This window comes from Vidua chalybeata, chromosome 6, assembly GCF_026979565.1.
Source record: "Vidua chalybeata isolate OUT-0048 chromosome 6, bVidCha1 merged haplotype, whole genome shotgun sequence".
Lineage (NCBI taxonomy): Eukaryota > Metazoa > Chordata > Aves > Passeriformes > Viduidae > Vidua > Vidua chalybeata.
In genome coordinates, this window is record NC_071535.1 from 23397166 (window position 1) to 23423054 (window position 25889).

General features: G+C 48.4%; 1 protein-coding gene across 2 annotated transcripts; it reads right to left on the reverse strand.

Moving 5' to 3' along the window:
* Positions 1-760: 760 nt before the first annotated feature.
* On the reverse strand, positions 761-23919 carry VSX2 (visual system homeobox 2). Of its 2 annotated transcripts, none has more exons than XM_053945341.1 (5): positions 23335-23919; positions 22072-22156; positions 19087-19210; positions 3417-3597; positions 761-2449 (listed from the first exon to the last, which is right to left on the reverse strand). In XM_053945341.1, the coding sequence occupies exons 1-5, from the start codon at positions 23771-23773 to the stop codon at positions 2118-2120; spliced, it is 1161 nt and encodes a 386-aa protein (XP_053801316.1). In that variant the 5' UTR covers positions 23774-23919; the 3' UTR covers positions 761-2117. The 2 variants fall into 2 exon arrangements, with proteins under 2 accessions (XP_053801316.1, XP_053801315.1); XM_053945340.1 differs by having other exon boundaries at positions 761-2512.
* Between the last annotated feature and the right edge of the window lie 1970 nt (positions 23920-25889).

A 25889-nucleotide genomic window follows, 5' to 3' on the forward strand; every position in this document is an offset into this window, starting at 1 on the left:
TGGCAAACTGACTGAAAGTCCCAGGTTTTGTCTCTTTACGTTTTCAGTGGGAAAGAAAAGAGGGTGCGGGAGAAGTGTTCTGAAGGTTTATTCTGATTTTATGTTTTTCTTTTAATTCTGTTAATAAAGTTTTCTTTATACCCTTTAAAGTTTTGAGCTTGGTTTGCCCTCCTTCTAATCCATCTCACAGCAGGAAATGAGTAAATAATTCTAGTGGATGCATTGGTGTTTGGCCAGCACTAAACCCACTACACCTGGTAACCCAGAATAGGCTTCCATTGCTCTCGAATTGGAGCTCACCTTGCTGAAAATCCCATGGGTGCCCTTCCCTCTCAACCAGCTCCTCTGCACTTTTAGTGTCTGGCTGTTGCCTCAGTTCCTCAGGCCAGCAGGGCCTGCAGCCTGTTCCTGGCAGAGGCTGAGCCTGCCTGGAGGTCTGTCCGACTCTCTTAACACCAGGGCACGTGATATGGGATGACCCAAAGCGTCAGCGCTGCTCTGGATGCTGAGGTGATTTGTTCTTTAACCAGTTGTATGCTGTAACTGCTGCTCCAAGTATAAGCATGCCCCTTTCAGTTTTGTATTTCACTGCAGAGAGAGACCCAAGCCCCATCTCTTCCATGCCTCGCTGGGGAGGACAGTGCAGACCTCTGGGCTGCTTAGGATCTCTTACCTGTCTCTGGCTACAGCATGGCATCCAGCTCCCTCTCAGCTTTGGCTGAACTCGCCCTCCTTGAACATTGGTGAGTGGACTCATACACAGTATTCCTGTTTAGTTTTATTCTTCTTCATATCTTTACAGAAAATGGCACATAAATCACAGATGCTGGATGACTAGAAGTTGTTACAGGTCCATATCTCAAACACCTCAATACTGAGTTATTTTTTCACTGTATATACATTATTTACACTCCATGGGCTATCATCTAACACGTCAAACGATCGGGGGACAAAGACAAACAGGGGTTAGATGACTGGGCTTAACCTTTGATGGAAGAAAAACAGTAGCTCTGGGGAAAGGGTGCTCACAGCTGAAATCAGGACAGAAAGGGTCACCTGGAAGTCACTGTCCTACGGCTTTCGGAGGGGGAGTAGTGCTTTACTGTGATGGGAAGGTGATGGTACCATGGAGTGAGTTTGGCCGTGTGGGTCTGCACGTGCTCCTATGGGATGTATGTACACGTTACAGGGTGTATCAGGGTGGATGTGCATGGCTGTCATTCCCTTTAACACTCAGAGGGTGCTCTGGACAAATTTAATTCAATAAATACATTAGGTGGATCGTGTTGTCTCACCTGGAATAATGTATTCAATAAATAAATTCACCATTCATCCCCTCTGCAGGGGTGTAGGGTTTTGGTGTTTAGGGCAGAGTCAGACCCAGCCCTGCAGGAGCCAGTGAAATGGGCTGGGGTCAGCTCAGGGCGCCAGGTGGGACCCGGGTGTCGTGCCTGTAGGCTAAACCTGCCTCTCCCTGCCAAAGAGAGGCAAAACATAACTGCTCTTAAGCTGCAGTCCCTTCCCAGCAGACCTTAGTGCTGAGCAGGGAAAGATGGGCAGAAGGTGCAAATCACCCTAGATGGATGGTCATATTTCATGCAAGCACTGCCATGGGCTTGTCCTGCTGCAGCCTGGGCCACAGGCAGAGGCGATGGCCACCAGAAGGTGGCGTGTCCGCCTGGGCCACGGTGGGACAGGGCACAAAGGGAAGGGGCCTGGGCAGCACTGGGCAGAGATGTGCACCAAGGAGAGGCACGGCAGCAGGGAATAGGTTTGCTTCAGGACGGCAAATGGGGTTTGGGGCTGCAGCAGAAGGAGAAAGCCCCAGAGCCAGTCGTGAGGCTGAAGGAACCAGAACCTTAGTGTCATTGGTGGCAGTGATGATGTGACACTTCCCGGTCCCCCAAAAGGAAGGGGTGGGGGGTGAGGAAGCAAGGGGCAGGGCTATGTTCAAGGGGAGCAGGCAGTGGGCACCCCTGCCAGGCAGCCCCAAACACAGAGACCAGGGCCCCTCTCCCTGGCAGGGGTGGCCAGGGACACCTGGCAGTCCAAGGAGGAACATGGCCCCCAGAGGACACAGTGTCTGTCGGGGCTGGCTTCTGCCACCTCTGTTCCCCCTAGATCAACTTCTCCTCCTTCTGCGATGAGTTCAACTTCTCCGTCTGTCTCTCATCCTCTGCCACTGCCGCCTCCTCCCCTGTCTCCGGCTTCCTGCCTGGGGCTGGGGTGTCCCCGGCAATGGTCCCCAGGACTTTGGTGCTGTGCTCCTGAGCTTTGGCCCTGAGGGCAGCAATGCTGTTTTCTCTCAGTTCCTCCTGGGAAATGGTGGTTTTGGGATCAGGACCCCTTTCTTCTTTTTCACCTTTGTCAAGCTTGGGCAGGGCCTGGCGCTCCACCTCTGTCTTCCTCCCCGCCTCAGCCGCTGCCTCCAGAGACTTTTTGTGCATCCCTAAAAAGAATTGTTGGTATTCGGGTTTAGAAAAGCGCCTGGGCATGGGAAAGCCATCTTGAACTGAAAACAGCAAAGATAAAGAGAGGCCAGAATTAAGGAAAAGCAGAAACCCTTGCTTCACACAGCAGTCATGGTGAGCCACTCGCTCTGGCCCCCGCACAAGGGCAGCCCCGCATCTGTGGACAGTGGCTGGTCCCAAAGGTCTATAATTATTCTCCCCTTCATTTCTCTCTGTGAACCTGAAGCTAACTTGTTCCTGCATGGAGATGAGGGTCTCAGACAGCAGCATAGCTGCCTGAGCTTCACCGAGGCTGGGGAGGGAGATCCCTCATTAGGAGGGCTATTTCTATTTTTGTATCAAACCACAACCACCCTTCTGCCTCTCTCCATTTCACACTGACAGAAGGACAGAACAGCCCATTGTCAAGATGCCAGATACTAGTTTTGGGGCAGAACCAGCCTGGAAGATCAGAAAGAGGGAAGCAAAAAGCAGGAGTGTGACAGGGTAGCTGCTACCTCCATGTTTGCACAGAAAACCAAGTGAAACTTGGGCAAAGACAGAGCATTTGGGAGTCCTAGCACCCTATCCAGCATCACGGGGCTGGATGAGTGAGACTGGGATGACCTCCTGCCTTGGGCAAGGATTGGAGCCCCTGCTCCAGAGCTGGGCATGAAATACGCTTGAGCCATGGGAAGGGAAGGTTAGCACCAGCCTGAACATGTGGGCAAATTTTTGTCCCAGCCAGATTCTGCAGGTAATGATCCAAAGTCCAGCAGGAATTTGGGATGAGTAGTCAAAGCCTATTGACAAGGGTCGTTGGCAGATGGAGGCATTGAGAGTGGCAGGATGGGGGGACCTTGCCCTGCTGCCCTTCACCTATTTTCAACATGACTCTGATTTCTTCCTTGCATCCCCCTGTCTCTACCCTTTTGCCATGCCCCAGGAAGTTGGCTGCTCTCTTACCCAGGAGCCAAGGGGCACAGGACTCCATGATGCCATCCTTGGCAGACTTGAGGATGGATTCAGGCAGCGGGATGGAGTGACGCACCATGGCACCGTAGAGCCCGTACTCAGCCATCACACTGCTCCTGCCCCAGCACTTCTCCCTCTTCCGCCATTTGGCCCGGCGGTTCTGGAACCAAACCTGGAGCGAGCAACAAGGAGGAACATGGTTTTTGTGCATGGAGAAGGCAAGCCAGGCCCCTTCCCACGTGGGAACATGCATGTACTTCTGCAGCATGATGAAAGCTGATGGGTGGATGCTTATCCCAAAGGCAATACAACCTCTTCCCCCATGCAACTGACATTGGGTATCTCTTCCTCCCTCCCCTGAAGGAGTGGAGAGGGCCAAGTGTGAAAGCAGATCCCATCCCTCTCCACAGGATGTAATTAATTTGCCATTGCAATGTCTTTTTTCTAGTGGTTTTTGGCTGTCGTGCCTGGGATTTTCTTTTATTATTTGCTGTGTGTCTGAGCAGCGGTACAGGGCTTTAGGCAGTGGTGCCTGCAGGGAGGGCTGGGATAAGGGCGGATGCTCGAAAGAAGGGGGAAGCTGCTCTGTGCACTTTGCCCTGAATTCCCAGTTTGAAAAACCCCTCATCTTCTCAGAAAATTGGCAGAATAATCTCTGAGCTGTGACCTGGGGGGCAGTGAGCAGAGAGGCAGGCAGCAATGGCAGGGAGGGGGTGATACTCGCAGAAATCTATTAGTGCTTTCTCTCCAATTTCCATTCCTCTTGTCTCCCTCACCCTCCTCCCTCCCCGGCTCCCCTCCCTTCTCCCCCCGAGCAGAGGCATCAGCTTTAGATGAAAAATTGCTTGAGGTCTATTCAGAAGGAGGCAAAGGAAGAGTCAGCCCCAGGGGCAGCCCAGGCCTGATTGAAAAATAAGTTAATTTCAGTTTGAATCGATGGGCCTCAGGCACTGAAATATCACGGGAAATTAAAGCAGCTGGTCCCCAGGGAACCACGCCATTGACCTGCGCTAATTAATGCCATGGAGTTACCAGGCCCCTCTCCGAGAGGCAGTCCCTCCCTCCCCGTGGACACCCCAAACACCTCCTCATTTAACTAATTAGACTCACAGAAAATTGGGTGTTAATTTGTTTGGGATTTTTTTTCTTTTCTATTTTTTCCCTCCCTTTCCCGGAAAGTACACGGCAGAATGGAAATGAATGTCGGGGTCTCGCTGGCAGATGGATGCTCGGGGTCACTCCGCAATCTTCTCCGACTTGATTGCTTGATTAGGTCGTTAGCACATTAAAAAAAAAAATTGCTTGCCGTCTGGCGCTGGCCTGATGAGTGGGATGAGGCGGGAATCGCCTGGGTAATTTATCTTTTTATACTGCAAAGAATTTGATTTCAATCTGCAGATATATGGAGGTGCCTTTGACACCTGTTTAACATTACAGAGCTGACAGTTTAACCCTCTCTTGTCCCACTGCTCGTAGCTGTGGGGGAGCTCAAGCTGCAGTGGGGAGCACTGGGGGTCTGTGCCAGTCCCCCAGCTCTGCCATGGGGACCATAAGAGTGATGCCACAGATTGATGTCCTGGTCTCAGGTGGCAAGGTAATATCATCTCTTCTACCTATGCAGAGGAGAACTGCCCAGCACTGAAACCTTATGGCAGGGACAGAGCTGTGTGTTACTAGCACTGATGACAACTATCAGGAGCCCAGCCAGCCTGCTCCCCCAGACAGCTCTGTGGAATTGGTGGGGTGGTGGTCCCACTGGCTGTGATCCCAGCTTCTCCCAGCAGAAGACACTCTGTGCATGTCAGAGAGGATTTTACCAGGCAGAGGAAGGAGGCTGTTTCACCACACGTCACCTCCTCTGCATGATAAACAGTGTAATTTACACTTCCATACTGCCGAGATCTGTAACCCCTGGACTGGGGAGGGCTGCAAATCCTCCAGGGCCTAAGCAAAGACCCTCAGGAATGCAGAGCTGCCTCTCTTCACCCTCTCCTCCATGCCCGTGTGAACCATGGGTTTGCTTGGCTGTGCAGTCAGGAGGATGCTGGCAGAGGGTCTCACTCCAGGTCAAGCAATCCTCCCATTCCCAGAGCAGAGGGTGCAGAGCCACAGGCACCTCTTTACTGATGCTTTTACCACTTGCCCTTTCTCTTCCCTCCTACCCTGATGCCACTATCATATTCCTGCCTGCCTCATGCTCCTCTTCCTTTTCCCTGGCTGGGTCTCAGCCTGCCCCAGCACTGCTCACTGCCACTAAACCTGCATCCCCTTTCCCATGGCAGTGTTACGCAAATACTGGAGGCAGCAGAAGCTTTGCCAGCTGGCAGCCCAATTTTGACTAGAGCTAGTAGAAAATCTTCAATCAAAAAATGCTGATTCAATCACACAGGAAAAACTGTGCCCAGCCAGTGGAAGTGTAATCAAAATTATCTATAGCTTTCTTCTGAATGCCACATTTTAATTTCAGCTGCCTAAGACATGCAAAATCTATGCTTTAAAGCCAAATGAGAAAATCAAAATTGCATCAACATCTCAGTAAGATCATTCTGAGATTTCCAAAACAAATTTTTGTCATTTGATGGGAATTTCCTCTTGGTTTTGCTTAGAAAAAAAGAAAATTTGAAATCCCAGAATGTTTAGCAGAACAGAAGTCGGGAAGATTGACCATCTAGCTTTAATACTAGGAACCATATCTTCATCTGAGGCATGAAATTAAGTGAAACCAATGGTGCTCAATACTGTGTGTTGCTGGGATCAGTTCCCAGTCAAGCATCTCTGTCACAAGCTCATTCTGAGGAACATTGAATGACGAACTCCACCATGGCACTGGCAGCCCTTATGCCATTTCAAATCAGCAGGTTTGCCCCCTTTGTCCTGTTTTCATGACTTTGTCCTCATTCAGATGGCTCCATCAGTGGGGCTTTCATTTACGAGAAGATCTTAGTGATTTCTTCAAATGTATGGATGTGTTACCAAAATTTTCACACGCCTTGGTTCTGAGCTGAATCACACGGTGATTTTAGTAACTCAGAGGTATTTTCAGCTGTGTTGGTACATCAGTCACAACATCCAAATATGCAGTTATTTATTATTGGCACCTCACTTTTCCTGGAGAGGGTTTCTCCCTTACGCTCTACTCACACATCTCTTATGGTTTTGGTATTCTTTGGCTCCTTATTGTCCTTGCTTGGAGACATCTACTCTACACCTTCCTGTGACTTTGTAAGATTTGGTCTGCTTCAAACAATGTCTAGGTTTGTCCACGTTTCCTCTTGCCTCTTCCCACCCTGTGGATTTGCTCAGCTTTGTGAAATGCTTTACTGACATTGCTCTGTATCCTTCACCTTCCTTCTCACTTATTTTCATCTGGTTCTCTGTTGCACAGCCCAGGGTATGGTGAAAAGACTGTGCTTCTGCTTCCACATCTCATGGGCAGTGGTGAAACCTTCTGATTAATTTTAGACTGAAGCATGTCACATGTTTGTGCAAAGCTGTCATGATGTGATGAGCAGAGATGTCTTTTGGACCAATGTATTACACCCCATAAAGTTTCACACCTCTGTTTTCATACAAACACCCTTTGTGAAATCTGGTAAGCTTGTTCCAGGAAGCTTATTCTCCAAAAATGGACAACAGAGAAAAGTGGACAGGTTTGTCTTGCAGTATTGCAAAAAGTGGGAATGTTTCTAACTTTAATAATCACCTAATACTCACCTCCAGTGCCCACTGCCCAAAGGAATAAAAGTTCAGGCACTCTGTACTTGACTATAGGGTTGCAAAGGTTTTGGAGTGGGAATTTTGGAGTCAAGACTGGCAAGGATAATCTCAACAGTTTCCTCTTCTGAATCACAAATGACAACAGATACTTCTTCAGATTATTGATGATGCAGAAGAGCAAATTGTAGGAGGAGAAATCTCTCATTTTGCAAGGGGACATAAGACTTGACACATCCTTGTTATCCACATTCATCATATTAGTTTGTTTACCAAATCAGTGCCTGGAACATTGTCTGCTGAAGAGAGAAATCTCCCTATGGTTAGCCATAATTCAGAAACCTGAATTAGTGAAGGGATATTTTAAAACATCTGTGGTATTCCTGTGTATTGTTTCTGGTTTTTTTAAACCTAAAAATTTCCACTGGTAACACTCATTTTCTTGGCAGCTACTTTCCAAGCTAGGGTAAAAAGACAGGAGAATTTATACTGGATTCTTTTTCTTATTACTACTAAAAAAATATATATTTTCCCTGCCCAAGCACTCCTCATCTATTAAAGGAAAATTCCAGGCTTGATAATTGTGAAATTTTGTTTCAACAAATGTCTCATCCTGCCTTTGATATAACATTCCAACAGGGGCATTTCAAGGAGCGTGGTTTGTGGAGCACAAGCCGGTCCCAGCCCAGAGCAGCATGAGCTGAGTGTCCACTAGATGGCCACAGGCAGATGCACGTCCGCACCTGCGGACACACGGACACGGACACACAGACACTCCAGCGCAGGCGTTTGCCAGGCTGCAGGGAGCAGCTGCACACAGCTGTTGGCAAAACAGCACCTAAAGTAAGGGGCAAAATCCCAAGACGCCCAGAGTCACGCTGAGACCGTCTCCCCAGCACATGGACAGGCAGGTGTATGTTCTTTGTCTGTCACTCCCCCACTTGAGGCACCTTGGGGGGTCGAGTCAACATCTCCAGCTGCCCTCCATGTCTGGGGCCCTGTTGCTATCTCACTACCCACTTTCTCCTGACAAATACACCTCTCCCTTTCTACCTCTTCCCTCTCCAACCCTAGACTTAATGATAGTGGTCAAAATTAAAACTCCACTGATAAAACAGTGATGTACTCATCCTCGTATCAGACAGGACCTGTAGCCCTGGCTGGTTCAATCTGAAGATGTGAACACTGCAAAGAATGGCCTCATATCTTGCTTGGAACATGTCCCCACCCATACCCATGAGTACTGGGGCTGTATAACCGATTGCCATGAGAGCATGAGGTCTGACAGTGCCCTGGGGCTTCCTCAAATCCCTCCGTTTTAGCAATCACTACAGAAAAGCTTCCTGACTGCTGGTGGAGACTGCACCACTTGTGTAAGCCTGGAAACAGTTTATTGCCGTCTTTTCAAATGTAACGTCAAAGTTATTGGTACTGTTTATGGTGACATCACTTTCTATGGCAGGTGTAAAGTGGTGATGAAGTTAAATGAGAGCAGTAAAGGTTGCACATGGGCTGCATGGCTGATCAAAGGACTCATCATCCCTCTTCTTGCTAAACACTGGGAAAGAGCTTGCTGAACTCACTTTAGAAAGGGCTGTTCCTGTAAGAGCCCTTCTGATAAAAGCTGGAGTTGTGTCCAACCCACTTGGCTAACAGGTCCAATCAGAGATACAAGATGCGTTGTGAGACAGTGCTCATCCCTCTTGAGTGAAGACATGATGGTGCATCATGCTTGGGTCTCCTCTAAGCTAAAAGAATAACAGGGCACTCATTGAATACCAGCTTAATGGGAACCCAGCAAAAATGTACATGATATTACCATGCCACCAGTCCTGCAGGCTAGTCCTGTCTCTGAATCCTGCTCTTAAAAACACTACATGAGTCATGAATAATTGTTTGTTGCAATTTATCTGACTTATGCAACCAAAGCTATAAAATCCCACTTCACCAGGAAACATGTCTTAAACTGTGTTCCCTTGGTAAATCTGGGGTTTTCACCTGGCCTCATGTGGCATGATGTATTTTCACTTCCTGTAACCTTTCAAAAGCAAAGACCTTCATTTGCTGCAGGGATCCCATCTTCCCCAAAGAAAAACAAGTGTGCACACGATGTGCAGGGTCAGTATAGGGAGATCAGTGGTTCAGCACACACTCAGTCTGTGCATCACATCTGCACAGCAAATGCATCTCTGAGACATTGACTTCATCACGGCCACACTGTGATTCCAACTGACCAGTAGCTTAGCTGACACTGAAGAATAGGCTCCCCTATGCTGGGACCTGGCAGATCAACACCCAGATTCCTCTTTTCCTAACATGCTGAGTGAAAAACAATAAAAACATCAGGGTCATAGATACATGATAGTCACAAGAAAACTGACAAGAGTGCAGTCATCATCCTAATCCACAGAAACCCAGGGAGACATCTGTCATTGTCACAAACGGTGATTCTGCACATCCATCCTTTAAAGGATCACAGTAACTGACTCCATTAACCAAGCTGCTATCCTGCTTGAATTATTTTGTTTTGCCTTCTTTTCCCCCACCAACACTGCTCTGCAGTTCCTCTATCACAGAGGAAACCTTAGCAGAGATCTTCATAAACATCTATAAGTAATGCACTCTGTAGTCATGCAGGGACATACCACAGTATCACTTTCATGCTAGAGAAGGTGAGTCAGGACAGTCAGAGGAGAAATGTCACATCCCCTTCATGATGCCTTTCAATGGGCCCTGAAATCAGACCATGTGATGCCAGCATTCTTCTGAGGCTGTGGAGCACTGCCTGTGCTCTGGGACTGCCCCCTGCATGCCAGCATCAGCTCCCTGGTGCCCTGCCCTTCATCAGTAGACACTGAGCAAAGGGCAAAGGTGCTCTTTGACCTTCTTCAGAAAAACACAAAGGCACCAGAGGCTGTGCACCAGCAAGAGATGGTGTCTGCAGTACTACTGGTGCCCACTGCTCTCTGAGATAAGGCTCAAGCCTTACACGCATGGGGACAGTCTGCAAAGTCCCCAAGGAGTACAGCACATGCTTACCAATGCACTGCACACTTGAAGCATTGAAGTATTAGCTGGAAGATATCTACACAAACATGACATTTTATAAAATGCTGTAAGATGTAATCAGTTTCCATGCACCAGCTTGGGTGGGCCTTCAGCACTCTACTCCTACCATGTGTCTGCTCCTGGCTCTACTTGTTCCTCAGCTCTGTGTACCCTTAACCTCACTTGGGTAACTCACAACTCCAGGGGTTTTCACATGACATCTTCCAGCTGCAGAAAGCTGATGCTCTGGGCCCTGGCTGCTGCTGCTGTGCTCCTGACGCCTGCAGCCGACACCACCAGCTCAGGCACAGCACAGCTGATGGTGTGTGACCTGCAGAACTGGTGACACGCAGGCTGGCAGAGAATGCTGCTCGCAACAGGACAGCACATCTGAGCTCACCAGCACAGTCCCAGGAATCTCCCTTAGCTGTCACTTAGACACTGAGCCTTGATCTCAGTCATGGTCATCATATAAGCTGAAGAAGTTGATCCAGTGAAATAACAAAAGGCAGTTGTTGTAGTGACAGTGATGGGGCACTCTGAGTTGGAATACTGTGAAGGGACCCAGAGATATCAGAAAGATGTGATAGATATAAAGCAAGTTGTCTTGGAATGGACATCACTGGCACATCTGGCTATGAGCAGTGTCTGGCACAGCTATTCATCATGCATGCCCACATGGATGGGATGGCTAGATCCTTCCAAGAATTTTTTTCTCAACAACTCTCACAGTTCAGCCCTCCCTCTGGATGAGCCAAGCAGTGTCTTTAGAAGGGAAAGGGTAGCACGGTGAGAAAGTATGCTGCCATGTGGATCCCAAAGCTGCAGGTGAACCAGAGCTTCCAGAGGCATGGGTGGGCAGCCTGTCTGTGCTGGCCTGCCTGAACAACACAGGTACCAGCTAACCCAGCCTGGCAAGGTGCTGCTGCTTATCCACATTGCAGCAGGTCAGCTACAACAGCCAGGCACGAGTCAGTCACTAGGTTACTTCTAGACCAGGGAAGGGACATAACCCCAATGTTTATGAATGTGCAACATGCATGGCATGAGCATTTATATAACTCACAGAAAGGCGACCAGCTACAAGGAACGCTTGGCTTGCATTCCCCTGCTACATTTTTTAAGAGAAAGCTGCAGCTGAAAGTTCTAATAACTATGTGGCTTTGGTCAGACATTTGGGAGCCTGCTGAGAGAGAAAGTAGGGAGCAAATGTACTTCTCACACCAGGCAGGTCCTAAACTGCACACCTCTCACTGCTGCTCCCAGGACAGTAATGCTCAGGGTAGACAGAAGAGCGCCTAATGCTTTTTCACAGCCTCCAATAAAGCATCCTCTGGAAGGCATATTTGTTGTAATATACTGTAGAAACAGTTTGTTTCAGAGCTCAGTTCCTCTTTTCTGCTCCCCAGAAGGACCTGTCGGCCTCATGCATGTCGAGATTGAGGTTCTTGGTATGTCTGCTGAGGACTGGACTGCTCTACAGTGCCTGGGCAAAACCTGGCTCACAGAACACCCACAGAGAAGGGCAATGAAAAAGAGAGCAGGTTTGTGCTTCCAGAGAAGAATCAGAAGAACATGTTGAGATCTATCAGGGTAAAAGAAAAACACTACAGAGAGAAATAGATCCATTAAGAAATAAAGGGGAGAGTAAATTAACTGAGTGTCTAAAGTGCCTGTGTTATTGAACTGTTAGAAAAATCTCTATTCAAAGTCAGGAAAGGAGGAAAACTTTGTAATAAAGAGTCATTAAAGGAAAACATGAACACAACCATCAGCAGCTCCCTCTGCTAGGCATCATAAGGCTGGAGAGGAATTAACTAATGAAATTGTTGGGATGACCAATTATTTTTAAAAATCAGATGTGAAAAACTGCAGTGGTATCAGAAGAGAGAAAAGAAAGTTCAACATTAAGTGAAGAAGTGAATAGAAGTGTTCCCAGCACAGGGATTTGGGATAGTATTTCCAGAAGAGCTAAAGTGATCGAGGAACTGCAAGCCTAAGCTAACTCAGAGAAGTGTTAACCTTAAACTACTGTTGTTAAAAAAATGAGGGGGTGAATGCAGGGAAGAGTTGTCCCAGCCTGGTATCATGCCTGCAGAGCCATTCCTAACTCTCTTGGACATGATGGGGAAAACCTTTACCAAGGCACTCCACAGAAATGGGCTTCAGCATATTTTGTTGCCCACCTGTCTTTCCTCTCACAGGGAACTCAATGCTTGTGACCCAATTGTGACACAATGCTTGAAGGTGTCAGATCCTTGCTGATAGTGTCTCCAAACAATGGAGAGAACAAGCAGAGTCACTGTAAAGGGCCCTGTTTCCCTCCCAGTTCTTTGGAGAAGCACATCAAATTCCCAGTCCCTTATCCTGGGACAGCCATAAACATCTTACAAGAACAGAGCAGAAGGCAAGAAGAGGCAAGTTTGGTTTTATTTGTTTTTCTGTCTCATTTAGAAAATGGATCAGTGGCTAAAGCAACTCAGGGACTGAACATAGAGGGATAAAGCAGTACCTGGGTAAAGAAAATATTCATAACTCTATACCTTCACCTCTCCACCAAAAAGACCTTTTAAAACTGCACCTAACAGCCCCAGCTGTAGCAGGGTAAAATCCCACAAGATAAGCAGGCAATCTGCATGGTCTAGCAACAAGCAGGAGAGCCCCCACTCCATTAAGCTGAAGTGTCATTCCCAGCCCTCCATTTTCCTTCTTTTCTCCTACCACATTTTCTTTCTGTGTCCAAAAGCATGTAGTGTAAGACTTTTCAGACAAGAATCCCTTTGGAAAGGCTTGCCTGGGCCCCTGCTCTTGCCCATCACCCAGCCCCTCTGTTTGCAGCTCTGGTAATTAACTTGTAAACGAAGTTCTAGCACATGGGCTGAAAACAGGCCATAGATAAAGGGTAATGAAAACAATCCATTAGAGAAAGGGCCAAATTAAACAACTCTTAATTGAAAAATGGAAATGAATATGAATTTAGATCAACTAAACAAGCATGTTATTGAAGAGGCAGAAAAGTGGATGAACTCCTAACATACCAATTAAAGACATGGAGGCAGAGATGCACCATATGCCATGAGAAAAACTCATAATAATATTCTCAGTAAGCCACTAAGTTTGATTAGTTTTATTATTCTCACTTGTATACTTTCTACATTTCTAGAAGCATAGGGGAAGTTTACGACAGTTATCTGGTATCAGAGAGTCATGGCTTGCCCAGTGCTCACGAATCATTGCCAAAGGTAGCCAGCACTAGCTGCTCAACTCTTATTTCATGATTAACTGCTTGCAGGGCTCTTAAAACATATATGTTTTGAAATGGTTGGCTCACACAACAGCAACACTTTTGGCTTGTCCTTCACCTTGGTAATCTACCTCCAACTCTAACCACTGTGGGAATTTCCTTCCAGCTACGTGATCCCCGTGAATGTGCTGTATAGAGACACCAGTCAGAACTCACTGGCTTTTCTCTGTTCTATGTGTGAGAGTCACCCAAAATTTTAACAAAAGCAGACAGGTCCTCACTTCTTAGAGTGATAGTGATAAGCTTAGAAAATCCACAACCACCACTTCCTGCAGAACTAAGTAATGCTTTGGTGGCCATTCCAGGCACACATTCAGGAAAGGTCACCAACTGCATGGAGCAATCACAGCACTCCATACTTACACCTTGGGATTCAGACTACACCTCAGCACTCTGCAACAAGCAGGAAAATCTGGCAGGAGAGAGAGAGGGAGAAGCCAGGGCTCCTACAGCTGCATAAAACTAATTTTTTCTTCATGCTTTCCATCATGTTTCTTGAGGGGACTCTGGGGCTCACTCCTGAGCTCGCACTCAGTGCAGGTTCCTCAGGCCTTGTCAAATTATGTTCATCTCTAAACAGAGAACCTTTTTGCAAAACTGAAGGAAGGTAAGCCTCTGTCCTTGCAAAATACTCTTGGTACTTGTTTTCCTCTAAGTGATTACTCCTCCTGATTCCTCCATCCCTGTTCAACTCCTAAAGGGCTTCACCGTGATACTGAAATGTGTTAATCTGATAACTAAACCAATGCTTTTTCAATGAGAGATTTAATTGACCTTGTTTTGTTTTTAGCCAAAATTGGCCTCTTAGCTGCCTGACAAAGCTTGCTGGATGCACAGACAATCCCCACTCCACATGCAGCACCAGCCTCTTCTTGGGATTCCTTCTGCTTATGTGAGCAATTTTATTTGTCCCAAAAATTGTCATCCAATAATTACCATGCAATCTTTTAACAACAAGAACTGACAATTTTTAGCAGTTTTATTACCTTTTTTAATTGATTACTTACCTTAAAATGTGACTCTAATGTCCCTACAATAGCAGTCAGGATCTTATTTTTTTGAAATACTGATTAATCAATTTGTTTGATCAGTAGGAGACATACTTTAAGGACAAACATACACAATCATTTCAATAATCCCCAAATCAAACTGTTACTGAACTTTTATATTGTAACTACTCAGTTTAAAGTTTGGAACTGTTACTTATTAATAAATTCAATAGGGATAACTTATCTAAAATCTACACATTACACTTAAGAGATTTGTTATGAGAAACAGCAATTTAAGTCAGATGTCGTGGTATTTGTCAGCCTCAGGATATTTTTAATACTTCATAATATTTATTAAGGATATAGTTTCCCACAGGAATCTACTTATCTCTCTTGGATATTAAAGAACAGTCTGGGTTTTTTTCAATACTGGCACTTCAACTCCTATGAATATTCTTTCAAATACATTGATTAATGTGGTCTTTTTCAAGTATCCTGCAAAATGGCCACAATGACATCTGATCTGACTTGTGCATAGTATCTCACCATGAAAAAAAAATATTTTCCCATGCCGCCCAATGGGGGGATGCTCATTTTCCTTCCAGGAGCAGCCAGCTCAGTGTGGGAGTAAGACACACACAGTGTGTGTCTGCCTTGGAAAAAAAATACACTGTCATATCCTCTTTAAATGGAGAGTTTGAATTTTTTTTCCTGTATTCAATGTTCTCTTAAACCAGTAACTTTCTTGGCCTCTGATGGCTATTTGTAGTGTTCTGCTGAAGGCTTTATCTGCAAACAGTTCCTATATATCACTCTTTCAATTGCCCTCTTTGAATTTCACTTTCACATCAAATTTCATAGGTGATTTACTTTCTCTTTGACTAATACCTCCTGAGAAATAATTCCATGAATGAAAATAAGGGCTAGATATCAGTCTTTGGTGAGGATCCAGTGGGAAACCACATGAAATGCTGTAGAAGTCCACAATATGTGATGCTGACAACAATATCAGAAAACACTTTCATTAATGACCTACAGGAGGGATAAAGCTTTGCTGAAAGATGAGAGGAACCAAAAGCTACAATGAAAATGCAAAACTATAGAGCTCCCTCAGGTAGCTGAAAACTCATGCAAGGAAAAAAATGTGATGATGTGGAATTATAAGTATTATGAAGATGGGAGTAAAGATTCATTGTAAGCTGTCTCTTCCAAGGGGCATTAAATGATGCTAAGAGATTCAAAGCAAGATCTACTGCACTCAGGCAGTTCTGCTGCAGAACTTCTTGCCATGGGATATTAAAATATTTATATATATTCAAAATCCCAGGAGACTGACAAAGTACTCAGTATCACTAGATAGCTGCCCTATGTATCATCCACCTCTTGCCACTGTCAGAGCTGGTTGGGCTGTTATTATGCTTGTTAGCCAAAGTTAACAAGATTTCATATGAAACCCAGAACACTGAAGGGAAAATTCTGAGCGTAAAATAAAATCTGTCTAAAAGAAGTCTGAAGTGACTGAATTATATAAATAGAAATAAATAAGGAAGCAAGCAACTGCTAATCCAAGACTATTTCTGCAAAGGACCGTAAGTCCAGCTGAACTGGTGTGAACACACCCAGCATGCAGCTGTAGGCATGTGGTCCCTTATCTCCAGGAAGGCTGACAGACAGGATGGGCTTCATATAAGAACAACCACAGGATTAAGAGATGAGCATGTGATTTATGAAAGATGATTTAAGGAAAGATCTTTGCAACTTACTTAAGCAATGATGAAAATGAAAAGTGACAGCCAGAAGAAGAAATATCTTATATTTATTTAAAGAGCGTGAACTTTATAACCAAGGGGAAAGAATTAGGCTCGTAACAAAAAGGCCCAAAGTTGAAAAGGAATATGAGTAAAATATCAAGAAGTATGATCAAAGTTGGGAATCACCTTGCCATGGCTTGTCACACACAAAAAATATGGACAAGGAGATTTCATAGAATGCATGGTAAGGGACAATTGATTGCTGACCTATTGGAAAGAACTGTGGTGCTCAGGACTCCTCTGTGAGCCTGATGCTCACCCTGGCAAGGTGAAATTTTGTTGTTTCTCATGATTTCCTCTTTCATGATCAGCAAAGCTGTTATTCACAATCACTTTTTTCTGGAATACACATGCCATTAGTTACACCTAATGTTCAGAACAGCCATACATTGGGGTGCTTCTGCTGTCCAAGTTTAACCTGATCTCAAGAGCAGAGGGGTCACAGTAAGGAGCCCTCCTAGGTTTAAAAGCTGCAATACAGGAAGAGTAGGCAGTTGTTCATTAGCCAGCTGCAGAATAACAGGGCAGACCAGTCAGTGACAGCTAAGATACTTTACCTGCTATTTTATGGGTATTCTCAGTTCAGTCAGAGAGAAAGAGAGACATTTCTACCAGACTGCACCTGGGAGACAGTTGGAAAGGAATGTAAATAATTCTCTATCTCTCTTGTTGTTCACATTGTTTATTGATACGTTCTGCCACTGTGCGTCATTCAGAGCGCACCAATGGTGTGAGATGTTTTTACTCTAAGACCAATGAAATTAGTCTGCACCATGTTCCCTATGAATAGAGCGGTGCATTTGAAATAAAGCAAGAGTTCTTTCTTGCCTTCTGATATTGGAGTCATTCTGTTCCCATCCTGCCTCAACGGCGATACTATTTCAATTCCAAATCAGTTAGAACAGCACTAGAAGCATGTTCCAGGTGCTGAAGCCTTACAAGCTGTGTCAGCTCTACACTGTCTGCCACAACATCTCACTCCACACAGAGTGAATGCTCTCAGCTCTGGCCAGAGAAACGGAGCCTCTGGAATTCAACATGCACTGTGCCACCAGATGAACCTCTTCCTTGAAAAGGTCTTTTATGGGAAATCAAAGGATCTTCTTTCCAGCCCAGCACCAAATTGTGGCTGTGAACAACAATAAACTCCCAACAGTCTCTTTTCTCTTGACCTGATATCCTACAGGATCACAAGAGGAGAAGTGACCATCCATCCACTTCACTCTTCTAAAGGCTTATTTCTCAGAGCAAAATCCTAATGCATCAGGTAGGATTTGAGATGGTGTGCTATTATTTCTAAGGACTGGTGGAAATCCTGTAAGCACACAGGTTATCTACAAGCTGTTAGACCAGCAGGAGTCCTACCAGGTCAATGGGATAAGAAACATGAGTTGCTTTTATAAAAATGTCATTTTGGATTGAGAACAAGAATAAGGGTGGTGAGGGGAGCTCAGGAAAGAGGGAAAAAAGGCTACACTTTTGTTTTGGAGGATCTTCCTGTCCCTCCACAGGGTCATACCTCAGCAGCTTCCAGCATCAGAGTTATCCTGCTAAGTGCCCTCTGAGCTACATTCCAAACCCACAAGGGAGCAGCCTCCTGGGCCATCTCTTCAGCAAAGAAAGAGCAGAAGCTCAAGACACACCTTGGTGCGTGCTGGGCATGCATGAGGGATGAACACAAGGAGGAACCAGGGAAACAAGGGCCTTCCCAACACTACATGGCACAATGAACAACGTCTCTTGTAGAAGCTACAATGCACCAGTCCCAGAGGCCAGCCACTGCCACTGTGTGGAGAACCAGCACAGGTTCACTTCCAGCCAGACCAGAACTCCACCTGCTCAAGGCTTGGCCATTACAATCCTGTGCCTCGTATAGAAACCTGATGGAGTAAACTGGGGCAAAAGAAGCTGCTGGAGCTCATCCTTTTGAACATCATGTTAACTCTGTTCAGTGTGCCTCCCACACTGTAAACAGCAGTTGTTAAGTCTTCTCCAGCTTTCTGGCTGTAATGCATACCAAAGGCTGGTCCTGGCCCAGCCTGGACCAGCCCTGCAGCTCAGGCTGCTCCTTCCTGCTGGAGGATTCACCACACAGCAGTGATATTCCACACCCTGTTGTTCTACCTCCTCACAGTAGCACAACAGGACTGACATGCAGCTAAAACCTTAATGTTAAAAGCTGTTAACTTAATAAAATTTAACAGATTAAAAAAAAAGAAAAACCAAAGAAAACCTCAAAAAATTATCCCCAGAAACTTTCAGGGAAACGTCACTTGAGGAGGCAAATACAGTCAAAGTGCAGACATGGTGCAAATATCTCGCTGGGACTCACCCATCATTCCCACACTGCATCCTACCCACAGCTCTCCTAGCTGCCCACACCATCCCTGTGCATCCTTCTGTGGCCAAAGGAGCAGAGATGAGCTCTTTCCCTTCAGCAGTGCCTACCCAGACATGGTCTCCGGGAGGCTCTCTTCTTGCTTTTACCAAGACCTTGAAATGCTGTCATCTTATTTTGCATGCCTGTTGTCCTTCTCTGATTTAAGATCCCCTCTGTTACACATCCCCCAAATTGCTGGTACAACACACCACGCACAGCACATGTTGACATACAAACACCAAATACAAATCTGCTAAGAATATCTAATCTGTCTGCCATCAAAAGCAGGAGAGTGGACAGCCTGGGGAAATTTATTCAGAAAAATGCCAGCCTTCCCATGCCTCTACCTTTTCTTCGTGGAGGGATGATCATGGCTGAGAGCAGCACAATAAGGGGGTCCAAGAGGAATGGTTACCTGTATCCTGTCTTCTGGCAACTCTGTTTTCATGGCCAACATCTCTCTAGCATATACGTCAGGATAGTGGGCCTCATTGAAGGCTTTTTCCAGCTCCTCCAGTTGATAGGATGTGAAGATTGTCCTGAGGGGAGTAAAACTCTTTGATCAAAACACAAGAAGCAGCAAAGATGATGAAGAGTCAGAGAAATGGACACTGAAAACAGTGAAACCTGGGTAACCGGCTAATACCTAGCTTTTCCCCACCTCCTGTGTTACTGTGCACAAAAGGTCAAGTGCCAGGGTGAAAGGAGAACCAGAAAATGCCAGAAGGCAGCATTTTTAACAGTTACAAATCACCTTCCCTTTCAGGGACTCGCCTCTTGAGACAATGCCTCCCCAGCAGCAAGCACCCGCAGTGATGGCAGCTGGTCTTAGACTCTGCCGCCTCTTTGAGGATCATTACACTGAGATGAAGCAGCATCTCCTCAGCACCCTGTCTGGAGAGGTGCTGAGCCCTTTCCCAGCTGCTGGCCCTTAGCCTCTTCAATCTCCATGAGCAAATAATCCTTCACCTTGAGTCTCAGTCTTTGGATGAATTCTCCAAATGTTTTCTCCACCCTAACCCACCACTTTTCACCAGTTCTTCCCCGTGAGAGTCGGGACCAGCTCCCTTCCTCTACCTTTACCATGGCTGCTTCCACTCCAATATCTCATTAGCTAGACTAGCTCCCTGCCAGTCTGCATTACCCCATTATCCTTTAGAAATCCTCCTGGACCACCCTGGGCAGGCAGCAGCCCATCCTGCCTCCGTGCAGCCACTTCTCAGTTTGGGACAACCACACTGAAAAATCAGCAGCTGGAAAGCAGAGACAGATGAAAGCCCTTCCCTTGCAGATGGATGAGAATTCTCAGACCACTTCCACTCCCTGGGGGTTAAAACTCCCACCCTTCAACTCCTCCAGTACAGAAAGCACAATTTTTGATAAAAGTTAAAAATACTGCAATGGCAAAAAAAAAACCAACCCCAAACAACAAACAAACAAAAAACCCCAACCCCAAACAAAAACCAAACAAAAAAACCAACCAAACAAAAAAAAAAAAAAAACAAAAAGCCAAATCAAACAAAAAAACTCAACCAAAAAAACAAACCAAAATAAAACAATCCTCAACCCAACAACGAATTGCAGCCCTTGTGCAAAGTAAATGTGTACATTTACCATCAATCTAAAAACCATGTATCTCCCAGAAGGAAAGAGGAAATAGAGTCTTTTTCTAAAATACATCCAAATTTCAGAAAAGCCCTTAAGTTCCAGAGAGCATAAACAGAAAATATCAGAAATATCCTCCACTATACAAAATGAAAAGTATTCCACCAGATCGATGATAATAATACTAACAAAAGCAGGATGCAAAAGCAAAGGACCTGCCTGCAATCAGACCTTTCTTTAAATTCACTCTTAAATCCATTCTCTTTTCAAACAGTTTTTCTTCAACTCTGACAAATCTGTGAACTCTAGGGACAGCAGAGGCACACTGAATCATGTATTTTCTCTCTCTCTGCGACCACAGGAAAAATTATTTCAATTTTCATCCAGTTTAGATTTTAAGCATTCCCCTCAATATTCTTACCACAAGAGCGCAGAAGCCTGTCCAGGCTCATCGGCGTGAGGGTTTTGCTGACATTCAGCTGAAGTTTTCCCTTTTTAGCTCGTGCCCGGGTAGTCCCCGTCCCTTTTGCAATTCACAATCCACTGCCCCTTTGGTGTTTCTATCCTGCAGCTATTTGCAGGCTATTGGTCAGTCATCTTCCACCCCTTCATTGGTACAATTAGAGGTCTTAACTGTTTACAACAGAATATTCAACTACAGACAAAGTTGCAGGTCTGTTTCTATCTAGAACTGAAAACAAAACAAATCTGAATTTCGTTTCCTATCTCTTATCCAGATCGGGACCTGTATACCAGACCCAGCTGTGTTATCACCCATCCCCGTCTGGGGTGCAAAGAAAATGAACTCATACTTACTCCAGAGCACCCAAACTGGGAACATTTGCCTGGGGAGGGGGCCCGGCTTTTGAAAGCAGCCCTCCAGACCGAGCCTCCTGTTGCACACATAGCAGGATGTCTCCTGAGATAGTCGGTCTCCTTCCACCCCGCATCCTGCTAAGCTTTCACTGGAGCGTCTTTTAATCCACCTTTCCTGCATCGAGGCAGGATTGATTTAATTATTCCTAAATCACCCTCAGTGGATGGTGTTTGGCCTTCCTTTGTCCTGGCGCTCTGGCCACAGCAATGCCAGAACCCGGCACGGGATTTTTCGTTTCTGTTTCTAAAGCGCAAACAAACCAACTCCATTTTAACTGTGGGAGAAGTCAGGCAAAGTCTATTACCCTGACCGTGCGTATAGGACACCAAATCCCAAAGTGGATTTTCGTTTCCTTAAACAGTTTCCCAGCCTTCTTCAGCTTCTTTGCAGGCTGTCTCTGATCCCAACTATTTAATCTATTGGCAAAATATTTATTTTTACGTAATAAAATATTTAAATTATTTATAGGAATTCTGTTTTCGTGACAGCCAGTATAAAGATTGCTGTTTTTGGAGCTGAAAACGGCTTTTATTATTTCTGACACGTTGATGATTTTCCCTTCCAAACACCGATGATCCGCATTCCACCGCAGCTCATGGGCTGCACAGGATTGCGACTCGGGATACCTGGATCCGCAGCCAGAAAAAATTAAATAAAATGACACCTGTGGTCGAATCCCCCACTCCCTATAGGCACGTCCCGATATTCGATTTATTTTGGACGGGGAGAAAGAATCAAGGGAATGACCCACTGGAGAAGCCGCAGGGGCGCCGGGGCGCTCCGGCGGCCGGTGCATGGAAGAATATTTTGCTCCAGGCCGGAGCGGGCCGTCCCCGCCGGGGCGGCAGGGCTCGCCGGTGGCCGGTTCCCCGGGGACTGAAGCGACGGGAGCTGGCGGGGTGGCCGCCGCTGTCTTACCTGTGCCGCCTCTTCTTTCGTTTCTTGCTCTGATTTAGGGAGGATTTGGACATTTTTCGGTCGCTGGAGGAGACATCCTCGGAATCTGCGGAAAGACAGGCAGCGGCTGTGGGCTGGGGTTTGCTCCCCACCAGAGTCCTCCTGGGTAGGGCCAGGCCCGCCGGCTCCGCTCCCTGCGCCGGCTCTGGCCGAAGATTTCGTTGCGATCGCGCCGCGGACGGGGCCCGACGCCGGCTGCTCCCTCCAGCGCGGCACCAGCGCCGCTCCCCAGCCGGCGCGGGCAGCTCGGGGCGATACGCCCCAGCCAGGGAAGGCTCCGGGCCGGGACCGGGCTTTAGCTCTCGTCTCTCTCCACCAGAGTCGTTTGTTGAGGCTGCTGTTGCCTCGCTGCTAAAACGCAGAGCCTGGCGTGCTCAACCAAACCGTAGGAAAACGGGAAAGCTGCAGCCCCCGCTCCGCGGCCGGGCAACCGCGACCGCCTGCCCCAGCCCGGGGATTCCAGACTGCGCCCCAGAAACACCGCAGCGGGGAGGGAGAAATTGAGGTTTATGGAGCTACCAGCAAAAACAAGCCCCGGGAGGAGCTGCTGCCTATCCGCGGCCCCCGGCTCCCCAGGGATGCCACGGCCCGGGGGTGTTAAGGGCAGGACGCCGCCGCCTTTGCCCCGAAGGAGCAACCGGAGGACGGATCGGGGTCCCGTATTTCGATGCGCGCTCCAGTCTCACTCCTGCCTGCGGCGCCGCGCCACCTGCCCGGGCCCGGCCCCGTGCTGCTCGGCGGGCCGTGCTGCGGGCAGGGGCGACGGGCATGGCCCGGGACGGGCGCCGCTGGCGGAGGGAGGCCGGGAATTGCCCCCGGAGCCAGGGTCCGGCGCTGCTGCCTGCAGCTCTGGGGGGACCCGAAGCGGCCGCGGAACGAGGCCTGTAGGCAGAGTTGTGGGAGGCTGCTGCCGTCTAGGAAAAGGATGCTGAAAGACCCCTAATTATCCGGCAACACGGGGTCGCGGGGGCCGCTCCGACGGGGATCTGCGCATCCCTAGGCCGGGCGCTCGGGGCCACGCCATCAAACCGCGGCCGCCGCCCCGGACGGGGAAAAACATGGTCCTGCCCGCGCTTCTCCTCATTCTCGGGATCGAAACGAAATCTCCCTTCCACCGCCGAGCAAGTGGCCTCCCGCTGGGACACCGGGTGCGGGCGGCTGCTGGGTGCGGGCGACGGTGCTGGTGGGGCGCAGCGGGTCCCCGGGGGCCGGGGACGTGCCTACCTGAGCTGGCCGTCTGGCTGCTGTCCAGCTGCCCGGGGGCCCGGGCCAGGGGCTGCAGGTGGACGCTCTGGGGGTCGGAGAGCACCTCTAGGAAGGTGGGCTGGGTGTAAAAGCCGGGGATGCCGCTGGCCCCCAGCAGCCCCATGCCCACGCCGCCCACCCCGGCGGGAGTGAGTACGGAGCGGGCCGCCAGCAGGTGCCCGGCGGGCAGAGAGTCCAGGGCGGCCCGAGGGTGCGACGGCGGCTCCTTGTTCAAGCCCAGGATCTCCTGGATGCCGAAGCCGGTGCAGCGGGGAGGGGTGGGCCCAGAGTTGGACTTGACCCCAGCGGCGGGGGGCGGCGGAGGCAGTGGCGGGGCGGCGGGGGCGGCGGCCGCGCCGTCGGGCTTGGGCTTGCCGGGCAGGCTGGGGGCCAGCGCCGCGCCCGCTTTGCCCGTCATGCTGCGGCCAGCGGTCCCTGGTGCCCGCTCCGGGAATGCCTGGGAGCCCCCGCCTCAGGCCCCTTTTATCCGCCCAGCCGGGAGCCCGAGCGGGGTCAGAGCCGCGCAGCCAATCACAGGGGCCAGCCGCGATTAGGGATGCCAAAAAGCCGGCACCGGCGGCGGCGGGGCCGCTACTCGGCGGGCTGGGGCCGGTGCCCGCCAGCGGACTGGGGCTGCCGCCCGCCCCTGCGCAAAGAAGGGCCGGCTCGGCCCCGTAGGCCCCGGCCCCGCTTCGCCTCCAGCCGTGCTGGGGAGGTGGGGTTAGGAAGGGAGGGAGGGAGGGATGGAGGCATCCCTGCTTTCATAAACACGAACGGCGTGGGGCACCGGCCCTGGAGGAGAGATGTGCAAGACTTACATGTAGGGAAACCACGGGCTCTCTGGCTTTTTTGCTCATCCCATATTCTGAGATAAATAAGAGGTCAGAAGAGAAATCAGGGCCCACGGAGGTAAGCTAAGAATTAAAACTGAGCAATGTTCCTTAATAATATTGAGCTGGAAGCTTTGGAGAAGCATTTGGCTTCATGCCATCAGAGGAAGTGAAACAGTTGCTTGGACTCTCTAGACATCCATGCCCATGAGCAGGGTTTCCGAACCACACAGTTTCTTGTTAACTTGCCTTTTATCATCTGTGGGCGAGACACCACACACCTCATCCCTGCCAGCATTATCCCAGCCAAAGACATTAAACTAAGAGAAAGCATAAGACTTCCCCAGTTTTGCTCAACCCGAGGCAAGAGCTCCACCAGTGCACGTCCTGCGATAGCGGTCAACAGCCCACAGCGCGGCTCCTGCGGCCTGCTCACGGGGCCAGTTAATCAGCGGAATACCAAACTGGGGCTGGAACCGTAGCTCCAGATCAGCATGAAAAGTCCATCTTCTGCCTCTGCTCTGAGGAGAAGCAGCTCCCTATTGCTCCTCTTCTCTGTTTTGCAGGCCTCTGGGGCGGTTCAGCCTCAGGGACTGGCTCCAGTCTTCCCGTGAAGGAGAACCTGTCCCCAGGAGAAACCTGTCCTCCTGATCTCTGGAGAAGATCTGGCGAAGGCTGCCCAGTGCCAGGTGCGTGGTGAATCAAGGGCAGGGACTGTCTCTGAAATTTGTGGTATCTGTCTAGGATGGCCACAAGTGTTTTGGACTGCCCAAAGGCCATGTCCTGCATACTTTGGAAATCCTGGTTTAGGGTCTTGGCCAGCCAAAGAACTGGGGCTGCTGCAGATGCTGAAAATCATGCCTTCCCTGAGCAAACCAAGGGCACCTCCACTGTGATGGCAGGATTGCTGAGACTGTCTCATGATAGAGCAGCAAGGTAGTCATACTCCCAGCCATTATTTTAAAGCAACTCATATCTCCACAAAGATGAAAATGGTTCAGAAGAAGTGAATGAAGACTGCCAGGGCACTGGAGTGGCCAGCTACTTTCTAAAGGACAGGAAGCTGGGAGCCAAATGTATTAAGAGTCATAGGAGCAGGTTTCCCCCAGCCCTGGCCCCATCTCACTGTACCTGAGCAAGGCAAGCAGAGCAGCTGTGGGCTGTAGCCAGGCTCAGCCTTTGGTCCAGATCACCAGACAAGTTGATGGGGATGAAGCAGCTCCAATTTCTGGCTGTGAAGTCAAGTCCCTGAGTGCGGGCCCAGATCAGTAGGTACATGGCCTGCTACAGGCATGTAGGTCAGACAGGAGCCAGGAATGAGACCCTCAGTTTAAAAGCAGCTGCCAAGCAGAGGAGGGAGGAGCCCCTGCTGAGGGTCCCTCCAGGGCTTTCCTAGCAGCTGCCTGTATCAGTGAGCTGACCTTGAGCAGCCAGCTTCACTCCTAGAGGGTGGGGAGGTTGCACTGTACACCTTGTCAGGAACATATTAGACAATCCTGTCACCTCAAACTTTGGTTGTGTCTTGTCTGCATTAGCCAGTTCTTGGTTTGACCTCTGTCCCACCCCACTGGGGCTCCCCAGGTATGGTATGCAATTTCCTTCCCCAGCATTCAACCTGGAGTTACACATGCTGTGCCTCAGCATGACTGGGTCTGTTAGGGTAAAAATTCAAGCTATCATCTTGCCAATAAATTATTCAGAACT